The following is an 11,591-nucleotide window of genomic DNA, read 5'->3' as shown; positions in this document are numbered from 1 at the left end:
TGCCTGGCATCTTGATGTATTCCAATGTGAGAAGAACTATGGAAGTAGTCAAATTGACCAAAATTGTAAACATTCGGAATGACGTCACCACGTGTCCATTTTCGCGCTAGTGAAGCTCGTCTTGACAACCATCTTCAGCGTATCTCTCGCTCACTCTCAAACTCAGCTACACGATGTCAGAAAAGGTTCAAGGTGCTGTAGTAGCTGAGGCTCAAACAGCACGGGCTGTTGTCCAAGATGTGATCATGTCTGGGGCATACCTGTATCCCTTCAAGGTGAGCAAATGGCCCTCCTAACAAAATTATACATGCGCTCCGCTAGGTCACTGACTATGGAATTTACTAGGGTATTGTATTCTTTGGAACACACAAAGAGCTCTGGGGTCCCTTTATCTCCCGCGCCGGAAGGACCATCACCCTCGGACTAGGTGTTACAAGCGTGATGTTTTTCTTCACATACGTGCCCCAGATGGCAATCATGGCTTTCACAAGTGGGCCGTTCGCCGCCATTTCAGCCGCCATACTCGTCCTTGGCGAAAGCTCCGCCATTACAAACGTTCTATCACGCTCTTTCCTCGTCGAAGACGCCCTCATCGATACCTTCGATGGCACTCTCGTTGCCCGCGATCAGGAACCTCTCGTTGCACAGGGTCGTCAAATCAAGCCCCGTTCGGGAGGAATGGATGCGATTGCGAGACTAGGGAAGATATTCACTCGGCCGCTTGCACGGTTGAGCCCACGGGCGCTACTGCGGTCTCTCCTTTACTTGCCGTTGAACCTTATTCCTGTGGTCGGGACAATGTTGTATATCTTCGTGCAGGGAAAGAGAGTTGGACCAGGCTTCCATGCTAGGTACTTCCAATTGAAGGGTTGGAACTCGCAACAACGCGAGGAGTGGGTGACAAGCAACCGGGGAGCATACACAGGGTATGTGGTCTTTTCGCTTTCAATTTCCCCCCTCTCTGGCTATTTTCTCTTCTTGGATTAGTACCAGGACACACTGACCAAACATCTAGACTCGGAATTGCATCCTTTGTATTGGAGATGGTGCCATTTGCCTCCATAGTGTTCTCATTCACGAATACTGTTGGCGCGGCCTTGTGGGCAGCTGATTTGGAGAAGGCAACCAAGTAGTTGGTAGGTACTAATGAATTGTACTTATGATTGACCCGCCTAGCAAATAATAAAGATTCTAATAGAGTTGACCGCTGATTCGGTACTCTAAATTTTCTCAAGCTATGCCATTGGGGTTATACTCGACACATACGCCCACTGTTCGACACAGTCCACTCATCAGACCCAACGGCAGTCAAGCCGTAGAACACATCGTGAGGGTCATACTTTGCCTTCACCTGACGGAGCGCATCATAATTCGTTCCATAAAACGCTTCCTTGAAGTTTGGTTGGCGGAAGTCGGCCTGCGAAGAGTGTTTACTTCATGCATATCATCGGTCAACACAATTCAGAACATACCTCATTCAAATAAGCCCCCGAATCAGGAGCTAGCTGTTGCAATCGAGGCACGTAATCGAAAGTCATCTTGTCCTGCAAATTACGCATCTTGTCGGGTTGATTGAACTCCCATGTTGTCGAAACCTTTCCGTGGAAAATCGCTTCACGCCATGCTGGAAGAACAGAATTATAAACGTCACCGGTGACTTCCTGAGAAACATTGAGAGCGAAAGTCGCGAACTTTGCGCCATCCTCGGCAATATACCGAGCCGCGTCGGTTAGATCACCGTTCTTGTCTTGAACCACTGATCGTGGAATGAGCCAGCTGCCGTATTGAGCGGTGCCAATATGCGCATCCTTCATCATGTTTTCGAACTCATCTAGGTATGAATCGAATTGATCCGAATAGAATGTGTGCTTGATTCCCATTTTGTCGAGACTGTCGCGGAATGGTTGGATCATAGACTCTAACTTCTTCACGGGGATATTCGGGCCCGTCATAGGAGCAATAGAGAAGGAGATATTGGTGAGGTATGCAAGACTCATGACACCCGTATCCACGATCCCGGGGAGCATGGAGTAGTAAAGCTTGACAGCATCGTAGTAGATATCTTTCGGAATCCCATTACTAGTGAAAGTGAGGTTCAAGCCAGATGCTGGAGTGCCAGTGTGTGCTTTCGTTGTCATAGACCAAACGACTCCATAAGTTCCTCCCCCACCACCACTCAAACTCCAATAGAGATCTTTGTTCTGCTCGCGATTGGTCACGAGGAGTTGGCCGGTACCATCAATCACTTCCCATTCCAGAACTTGATCGGCTGCGAGTCCATAGCGAGAAGACAGGGCAGAGTGGCCCCCTCCTTGACTATATCCACCGGCAATACCGACGCTCGCACATTCTCCACTAACTATTTCTAGTCCTTGGGCCTCGGCTGCGCGATAGGCTTCTGTGCCTTGTACGCCTGCGCCAAATTTAGCGGCTCTGCCTGTGTAGTGCACATCATGATAGTCTTTAAATTCGATGTCTTGGATATTGTGCATCCACAAACCCAACGCACCAGCGCCTGTGGACTTCCCATTGTAACTAGTGAAGTCAGCAAGTTGATCTGATTTATCTAGACTGAGAAAGCATACTCATGCCCGGTGTTTCGGACAACCAAGCGAATGTTGTGCTCGGTAGTGAATTTCATCGTCTTCGAAATATGCTCCGGTCGCGAGACATTAACCGCATAGTGAATCAAGTTACCTAACGTACATGGCTTCGAAACCGGATGAAAGGGATCACATGTCCCATTCGTGAAGAACGGTGCCATTATCGAGGATGAAGAGTCATAGCTTGCTCTTGTCAGCGGCATTCTCAACTTTGGAAATTTACGGATACACAATGAGCACATACTGCTGGTCAGGCACAAGCCAACCGTCTTTTGGATTCGAACATTCTCGCGCATTATAATTTGGTGTGTGGCAAGATGAGGCCAACGGTTTAGTTGCAACTAGACATCCATCTATCGACTCATTGAAAGAGGCCCAAAGTGACGGGGAGGGCCAACATTGATCCCCTGGAAAGCATCGGCAGTCAGGTTCATTGGCGCTGACTGCAGAGGTGAGGGCCACGAGGCCTGCAAATAGCCCCTGGAATAGAGTCTCAGCGGATAATAGCATTTTTCGGCCGATTTATGGAACAGCGCAGTAAGAAATAGTAACTTTGACAAATAAACACAAACAGGGAACAAAGGGATGGCTACACAGGGTGAGAATGCGACTCTTTCATAATGGCCCTCGGGGGTCTCATATTTTGGACCGAGATCTCTCATCGGAATTAGCGCCAAGTCATGCAGATCTATGCAGCTAGCTACATAGTGTCTGTTTGGTTGCAGGGATTGTCATCATGGCCTCTATAATTACAAGTCTATGTACGATGCTGTTAGATTCGCAATACATTTTTGTTCCTTTGAACATATAACCACAAATTCAATTAAACAGACAGACGTCTAACAACCTGACACTGAGTGAGGATCAATCAAGCAAAAAAAACATACAACAGCATGTGTATGACCGTGGTCACCTAGCGCTCACGGGTTGGGCATGGGCGGCTCGCCACTCTATTCAGGGCGGATATTCATCCACGGATATTCTTCGCCTGGATATTCAGTAGTCGTCCAATACCGGACTTTCAGGTGACTATGGGAGATTTAAACAAGAGGGGACCTTCGTTTTACCAACAGCCTCGGCAGACTGGTCGTCACAGCAGCCTCCCTCGCAAGCCACGGGTGGAACCTTAATCTTGCAAGTAACAGCAGACTCCTTACAACAAGGGTCTGCAGTTTCGGCAAAGCAGGGCGTAATTGTTATTGCTGCTATCCGTTTTGTCGTTGCTTTGGATAGTGACAGAAATCCGGCTGTACAACAATGTATGGGTATCCTACAATGGGTAATCATACAAACGTAATACATTCAAAAGTAGTAGACCGTTTCGATCACAATGACCCTGTGCTATATAACTACATGTACCTAGGTGCCTCACTATAATAATAAACGGATTTCAGGGCTCTAGGTGTGGTAGTGTTGTAGCCTGGCTGACCCTTACGAAGATTAGCTTGTGACAGAAGTTTGAATTGTACGACAGCGTATGGTAACCATGTTAGGTTATGTATGGCTCTAATTAAAATAACAAAAATCCGCTATTTTCCCAATCTGTGCGGACTAGCTTACTATTATGCAATATTGTACTTGGTATAGGGAAGTCCAATCTACGATTCGAGGATTTTCTAGGTTGAAAAGACCCTGTAATTTCACCACGGTAGGCAACCATGGTATTTGATAATTTGTCCATAGGAAACACCTAGTTTCGTCACAGCGTTTCGGGCCGACATTGGACCATTATCATCACTTATTGCTGTATTTGGAGTATGATTGATGTTTGACTAACCATTTTAACTGCAAACTGTGCGCAGATCCCCCGCTCCGGAGTTTCAGGGGTCACGGGCCTGAGCACTGCGCGGCTTTTCTCTAGTGGGACCATCGGCCTATTATCGGGGAGCTAACTGTATGCGGAGAGATCTTTAGCATAAATGCAATATACTAAAGGAAAATAACATCTGCAAAGGATTGGCAACCCGTGCAAAGGGTCATGGCAAGGAATGTTAAGGCCTTGGAGCCCGGCTGCATATAGAGAACATCTTGGAGATCCAAATATAAAAGGAGGCGAGCTTCTCCAATGGGTATCGTACTCAACTGATTTACCACAAGCCCAGTATAGCGTTCAAAAATTTGAGATATCACTTTTTCCTGAATTATGAAACTGTCCCACAGCCTGACAGCTTTTCTACTCCCTCTGATATGCACTGTATCAGCAGCGGATGTGAAAGCATGGAAGTCCCGCAATATTTATTTTGCCCTAACTGACCGCATTGCCCGTGGAAGCGATGATATAGGTGGAGATGCCTGCGGAAACCTTGGAAACTACTGTGGTGGAACTTTCCAAGGCTTGGAGTCCAAGCTTGACTATATTAAGGGGATGGGCTTTGATGCAATCTGGATCACCCCTGTTATTGCTAGTGAGTTCGAATAGTTCCTCATGCTGTTCTGTTCTCGGCGACACAACTTATCTGATCGTGTTACCATTTCTGTAGATGCGCCAGGTGGATATCATGGATATTGGGCGCGGGATCTCTATAGCATCAACGAGAACTACGGCACCGCTGATGATCTCAAGAGCCTAGTTGATTCTGCTCATGAGAAGGCAAGTATAATCCATAGAGTTCCTACGGTCCAAGGTGGAAGGTACTGACCAGCTTCGAAAATAGGGAATCTATGTCATAGCAGACGTAGTTGCCAACCACATGGGAGTCCCCATCAGCGATAACAAGCCAGAGCCATTGAACCAGGAGAGCTCCTACCATTTCACCTGCACAATCGACTACTCAAGCCAGGATAGTATTGAAAACTGTCGTATCGCAGACGACCTACCTGATGTGAACACATAGAGTGCCGAGATCCGGGAGCTCTTCCAGAAATGGGTCAAATGGCTTGTCACGGAATACGGGTTCGACGGCTTGCGCATCGATACCGTCAAGCACGTTGAAAAGGACTTCTGGTCGGCCTTCTCCTCCGCTGCCGGGGTTTACACCATCGGCGAAGTATGGGACGGCGACCCAGATTACCTTGCCGGATACGCAAAGGACATGGACGGCCTGCTCAACTACGCAGTCTACTATCCCGTGAATAACTTTTACCAGCAAAAGGGCTCTTCCCAGGACATAGTTGACATGCACGATAAAATCGATACCGCTTTCCCTGATCCCAGTGCCCTGGGCACGTTCATAGACAATCACGACAATGCGCGTTGGCTGAGCGTGAAGAACGACAAGTCGCTTTTGGCAAACGCACTCGCCTACGTGATTCTCGCCCGGGGCATCCCTATTGTCTACTACGGCACGGAACAGGGCTACGCGGGCGGCAACGACCCCGCAAACCGCGAGGACCTATGGCGCAGCAAATTCAGCACCGACGTAGACTTGTACAAGACCATATCCCTGCTCTCAGCGGCGAGAAAGGCTGCTGGTGGCCTCGCTGATAACGACCATGTCTATTTGTACATCGCGGAGTCGGCATACGCGTGGAGCAGGGCGGGTGGAGACCTCATTGTCCTTACGTCTAACGGTGGATCTGGGTCTGAGGCCGAGCACTGCTTTGACTCTAAGAAGCCTGGTGGGACATGGAAGAATACCCTTGGAGAGGGGACAGTCACCGCCGATGAAGGCGGAAAAGTCTGCATCTCTATCTCTAATGGTGAACCTGCGGTGCTGGTTGCGAGCACTTAACTGAGACTAGTTCTCTCTAGTCGAGTCCTCATAACTGCCTAGTTGCAGTGAGCTTGGGGTTTTCTTAATTCAGTTAGGGGATAGTCCCTATCATGTTGTCAAGCCTGCTCCCGATCAACAATATGGTTCTAACGGCGCAACGGCATTCTGTTTGGGATATTCTTGTTATCCTTCATTTCTGTATTTTATGTGGTTACATAAATCGAAGATTCTATTTAGCTGAAGGCTGTGTCAATGTATGCCGGCTCTATCTCAATTTCCGCTTCCACCCCGAGACCCATTCGGTTTAGAAGCAGTTGACTGTTCCAAAGAGGCGTATAAAACGAGCCACTGAAGAAGGGTAAAACTCAAGGACATTGTGTGATGTTCACCAAGTAACCCTTTCGGGTTGTCTTCCAACTAATCTACGTCCTGACACCTACGACACCTCTAACAACCATACTAGATCGCTCCTACGCTTGAGAAGTTCTACAACTAAGGGTATATGTGGCTTTGTAACGAACTTGATATACACTTGATCTCTGATGAGCTAGCTCTACGCTCTCTCGGTCTAGTAAACCTAGAAATAGATAATCGTGTGCCTTTTAACTGAGTGCTTTCTTGTAAAGTTGAAATTTTGACGGGCCTGAGATATTATATGTTATGTAGGGTAATCGTGCCAAGTGCCCAACACACATTCCATGTATGTTGGTGCGCCCCACTAGATGCAAAAAATTCCTCAATTATCAACTTCACATACATTTTTGTACTGTACCACAATGTCAGATCAAATCAAAAATATGTAAGCCATCTGGGCACTGTATGACTGTAATGACGTCCGGAAATAGATTGCCTGGTTAACAGGTCAAACATACTTTAGTGCACACCCCGACACCGCTTTCATTCATCTTACCGGTCGCTCCTCTGATTGGTAGCAAATTGGTCAGACTTACCTAGGGACCCACACAACGGGCTGTCTGGGTGAGGCTGTTAGCCGGTTCCAAAAATGATTGGTTGCATCAACTCTGCCCCCACCTGAGCCTTTTCACAACTATACATGTCATCCGACGAAAAATGGTGACTGACGGATTCGCTAGCGAGGTAATCTTTTTTTCTATAAGAAGAAGCTTCCAGCCCTTCAGAGGTAGTCCATAATTCCTAAGAACAATCATTCTGGGCTTTTTCCCACGATGGAGGTAAACATGGAGGATGCGCAGCAATCGGCTTGCGTCGACGACTGCCAAGAAGCTCTAGTGGTCAGAACGGAGGAGAATGCGGAGCCTATCCATCTACACCAGCATGACCCACATCTCTTCCTGGCTAATTCCTCTGACGGCCTCTACTGGCAGGCCTCTGGGATGTATGAGACCCAGTCGATTCCGAATGGAAATCATGGTATATATTCACAGAACTGGAAAATCCTGGTGAACTTTAACTATCTAAGTACTCACCAAATTTCAGCTGAGGTCAATTCGAGTCAGAGCATTGAGTTCATCCAAAATCTAAATTTCCAAAGTTTGGCTTTACCATCAATCCAGCAGCCAGTGATTGCTGGGCCTGATCCGAATTTTGATGGATATTCGTTTGTCCCTGTAGCGGACCGTACTCAGCCGGAGTATCTCCTCGGATTTGAAGAGAATATTTTTGATCTCGTTTCGAATGATTATCGATTTACAAGCACTCCAAGCCTATTCGGTGTCCCAGATATGGACAATCAGTATGCGCAACATGATGCATATTCAACATTAGGCGATGCCGTCTACCCACAAACACTTGAGTCAGAGGTCTATGCCCCTACTCTGGCACAAAGCCAGCCTTCCCTTTCTTCGCCCCAGATTACAATTCAGGGATATGATACAGAGGGTGCTAGCTTGTTTCCGGGCTCAGGAAGCTGTCAACTCCCATATATGACAAACAGCGATGGTATTGCGGCTGTGTGGGATATTGGTAGTTGGCCAAATAACGGCAACATCGCTATGCCTTGGAGCGCGCCCTCTACAGTAGCCAACGATGGGTCCTCCGGCTTGACTCTCAGTTCCGAAACTGACCTGTGGCCAATGTTCGCGTATTCGGAGTCAGTCCCGGTACAGGGAGAGCTATGGAATAATGAGGCTTCTGTTTCAAATTCCGTAGCTCTTGATACCTGGGAGGAAGCACCACAAACAGATCCTTTTTGCTCCCATATGCCGGAAACACTTGTTGAGACAGAAAGGCCTACAGCACCTATAGAGGTGGGGGAAAGACCACACACTGGTAGCCGACCAAGAAACTCCCTAGGTCTATCCCGTCCTATGTCATTACCGCCAGTTCGCAGGGGAGGAAGAAAGGGTCCACTCACAGCGCAGGAGAAAGTGATACGCAAAGAGGTTAGAAAAAGAGGGAGCTACATAAGTTGCCGGAAGATGAAGGAAAAGGTTAAAACCCGATCCAAATACACGAAATCAGACTGAAATACTGAGTCAAACTAACGTCTGATTAGTGCTATGCATTCATTCCTTGCAGCACATGCCTTCAGACATCAAACGAGATAATTTGGAGCACCCCTTGTACTCAGTTCCATTTCTTGGATATTCTTGAGATCGGATCATATTTTGAAAGTTTGTATTCCCTCACATCTCTCTTCCTAGGTGAGCCTCATCCAATTATCATGCAATAACTGAATTAGGGTCTTTTATTCCTAGGGGTTTTTGTTTCCCGAAACAATTTGATAACCAAATTGGATGAGAAAGGCATAGTTTTGCAGTTGCTGGTTGTGTTCTCGATTGGACAAGACGAAAATTTCGGGAAGATCATGACAGGACTCCCAGCTCCGCTGAGCACAGAGGGAGTGATTATTTGGAAAGTTGCATTCGAAATCCTACTTGACCTTCTTACCAACGATAACTACCAACGCAAAGGAATTTCTTTTGCCGAGCGAGTATCTGCAACCGCGTGTCTTCGCTCAAAAGACGCATCCCTTTTGCCTCCGATTTTATTTTCCAAACCTGAACACCTTGGCACATCTTGTTTAGACTGCATGGTAGGTTCAGAATCTGAAAGCAACATGTTCCATGCTGATACAATTGTAGCAAGCACCTTTGGCCTTCTGCCTGACAGACTTCAACTACAGTGGCAAAGCAAGCTATGGTCTTAATGAGGATATCATTTCACAGTCTCTCGAGGATACTTTGGAAACTATTGCGTGGCTGAGCCGCCGTCAATTTGAGCTTACCACCTTCCAAAGGCTACAGTGCTCAGCAAATCAAATATTTGCACGCACGAAAAAGCATCCACAGAGGCAAAATTACAGCACAGCAAAAACACTATTTCAGCTGTTGATGTCGGGCTCATTTGATAATTGCAAAGTGAAGTCTACCAATTCCGTGAGAAAATCACCGGCTTGTACAAGGAACATCTCTAATGATCATTGATCTTAGGAAAGCAATGACAGTGGGACTTTACTGGCGAGGGCGGCATACACGGAGCAGAAAAGAAGAATTCGCTGCGATCTCCTTCGTTACTTTGAAACAATTCTCAATAAACTTCCTTCTTGGAACTACTTTTTTGAGGATACAATTGGCTATGGGGATTTAGACGGCGCGGACTTCATGCGAGGATTGTGCTCAGATGTGGACAGCTTCGACGCAAAAACAATTGCTTACAGCTCAGTGGTCGAGGATCGTGTTACCCAATGGCTAGGATGGAAAGATACCTTCGATGACTTTAATCGCTATGACGAGTCTGAGTTACAAGAGGATGCGGAACTTGATCTAGCATGGTTTCAATCCTTCCATCGGGATGTCTTGCGGGGAACACCTTACAAATCTGATGTCAACGCCATCGAAACGGATCTGGATGAATACTATAAGCCTATTCTAAATTCACTGATCAGTATTTTTGGAGGAATTGCTCCTGAGATGGCCGCATTCTTGGAAGAAATTATGGTGGACCTGGGAAAGCTCCGAGAAGCTTTGTCGGAGAATTTGAAACATTTCGAGGACTGTACGGCTTCCCAAGAAAAAGGAGCGGCTCTTCAGAACTTGAAGGACAGAGTTGTCGAGTGCTATGAGTGGATGAAAGAATTTGATAACATGTATGAAAGGATGCAGATGCACTTCCTACCTTCCGGTGATCATTCCCAATATCCGGAAGGCCCTCGTTGACACAGGCGAGCGTGATTCCATGTTATTGACACACTTTCTCTTCTTGGAGTCATTAGAGGAGCTACAGCGGTCATTTTATTGCTATTAACGTTTTCCAAATTTGATTATGTCTTCTATCAATCAATTCCGACGGACGTTTTGAGATTTATGGTTTTTGAGAAGGATTCATATAGCCCATATTTAGGTATCGTGGCATGAAACGTCAGTAGAATACTTGACAAGACCTTAGCTAATATCTGGTGACAAGAAAGCTTATAGGTAATTCCTAATCTACATATGCATTTTGATCATAAACTTAGGATAACACAGCGATAAGTTTCAAATACTATATTACGTGACTTGTGGAGCTATGGTTTGATATTTACTCTCACTATATTCGAACCCTGCCTGGTTAGTTCGCAACTAGTTACTTACTCGTCTGACAATTAGCTAGTCACAGAGTTAGGGCTGCAGATGCGATCTACAATACCACCACGCTAAGAGAGCAACATTACCCGAAAGATGTTCTTTTCTACCAACTAAAAAAGGGGTTTCTGCTTCGTTACTCAATTGCATTCTCATCTCATCTTTTCACGACATGCTTGATTAAAGTATGTATTAGGCCAAACTCTAGTATGTAATTTATACAATATACGTGTTCTCCAGTAACCTGTGAAGCCAAAATAAATGTAGCTCAGGTGAAAGAGTACGGCGGCAAGAGGGAGTTTCTGAACGAATAAACAAAAAGCAAAAACATACAACAGTAAGGATTCGCTAGTGGTCACCCACCTAACTACTAACTTACCGGCGTGTGGCTTAAGTACGGCTGAGCGGACGGGAAGCCCTGTTCTCCACACCCTGTGGTCGTATGTACTTGATCCAGCATTGAAAAGAAACATATAGCTACAGTTTTCAGACACGCAGATCATTGTGATTGCTCACGACGAACTAACATAAGTGCATGCGTGTCGTTGTATATCCTGTGCGGCTCTGGTAGGTTACATGTAGACTATTCACTGGATTAAACCCTATATTCCTGCGTATGATATGGGTAAGCTAAATTTTGATACAAAAATATATCTGGAGTACCGTCCAAGCAAAAAACTTGGAAGTGCTCAATTTTTGTGAAAATTGTTTCATTTGGACAACTATCCAATTTGGAATTGCAATTAAACTGACAAATATCCTGTGCCCCTGCAATATCCTCAAATCCTCCA

General features: G+C 46.2%; 5 protein-coding genes across 5 annotated transcripts; 4 read left to right on the top strand and 1 right to left on the bottom strand.

The window, feature by feature from the left end:
- Positions 1-173: 173 nt before the first annotated feature.
- On the top strand, positions 174-1,133 carry N7508_006604 (uncharacterized protein; the record flags this gene model as incomplete). The annotated part of the gene is made up of 3 exons (XM_058464670.1): positions 174-275; positions 346-926; positions 1,016-1,133. 3 exons carry the CDS (start codon positions 174-176, stop codon positions 1,131-1,133), a joined length of 801 nt encoding a protein of 266 aa, XP_058318523.1.
- Positions 1,134-1,249: 116 nt separating this feature from the next.
- Positions 1,250-2,641, bottom strand: N7508_006603 (FAD-dependent oxidoreductase; the record flags this gene model as incomplete). The annotated part of the gene is made up of 3 exons (XM_058464669.1): positions 1,250-1,417; positions 1,473-2,535; positions 2,586-2,641. 3 exons carry the CDS (start codon positions 2,639-2,641, stop codon positions 1,250-1,252), a joined length of 1,287 nt encoding a protein of 428 aa, XP_058318522.1.
- Positions 2,642-4,746: 2,105 nt separating this feature from the next.
- On the top strand, positions 4,747-6,274 carry N7508_006602 (uncharacterized protein; the record flags this gene model as incomplete). Its single annotated transcript, XM_058464668.1, is given in 4 exon segments — positions 4,747-5,008; positions 5,084-5,197; positions 5,277-5,425; positions 5,438-6,274. 4 exon segments carry the CDS (start codon positions 4,747-4,749, stop codon positions 6,272-6,274), a joined length of 1,362 nt encoding a protein of 453 aa, XP_058318521.1.
- Positions 6,275-7,443: 1,169 nt separating this feature from the next.
- N7508_006601 (uncharacterized protein) lies at positions 7,444-9,346 on the top strand (the record flags this gene model as incomplete). The annotated part of the gene is made up of 3 exons (XM_058464667.1): positions 7,444-8,382; positions 9,265-9,272; positions 9,322-9,346. 3 exons carry the CDS (start codon positions 7,444-7,446, stop codon positions 9,344-9,346), a joined length of 972 nt encoding a protein of 323 aa, XP_058318520.1.
- Positions 9,347-9,840: 494 nt separating this feature from the next.
- On the top strand, positions 9,841-10,395 carry N7508_006600 (uncharacterized protein; the record flags this gene model as incomplete). Its single annotated transcript, XM_058464666.1, has 1 exon — positions 9,841-10,395. One exon carries the CDS (start codon positions 9,841-9,843, stop codon positions 10,393-10,395), a length of 555 nt encoding a protein of 184 aa, XP_058318519.1.
- Positions 10,396-11,591: the final 1,196 nt, after the last annotated feature.

Source organism: Penicillium antarcticum (assembly GCF_028974205.1).
Source record: "Penicillium antarcticum strain IBT 31339 chromosome Unknown utg000006l_segment0_segment0, whole genome shotgun sequence".
Taxonomy (NCBI): Eukaryota; Fungi; Ascomycota; class Eurotiomycetes; order Eurotiales; family Aspergillaceae; genus Penicillium; species Penicillium antarcticum.
This window is presented reverse-complemented; position numbering and strand designations above follow the sequence as displayed.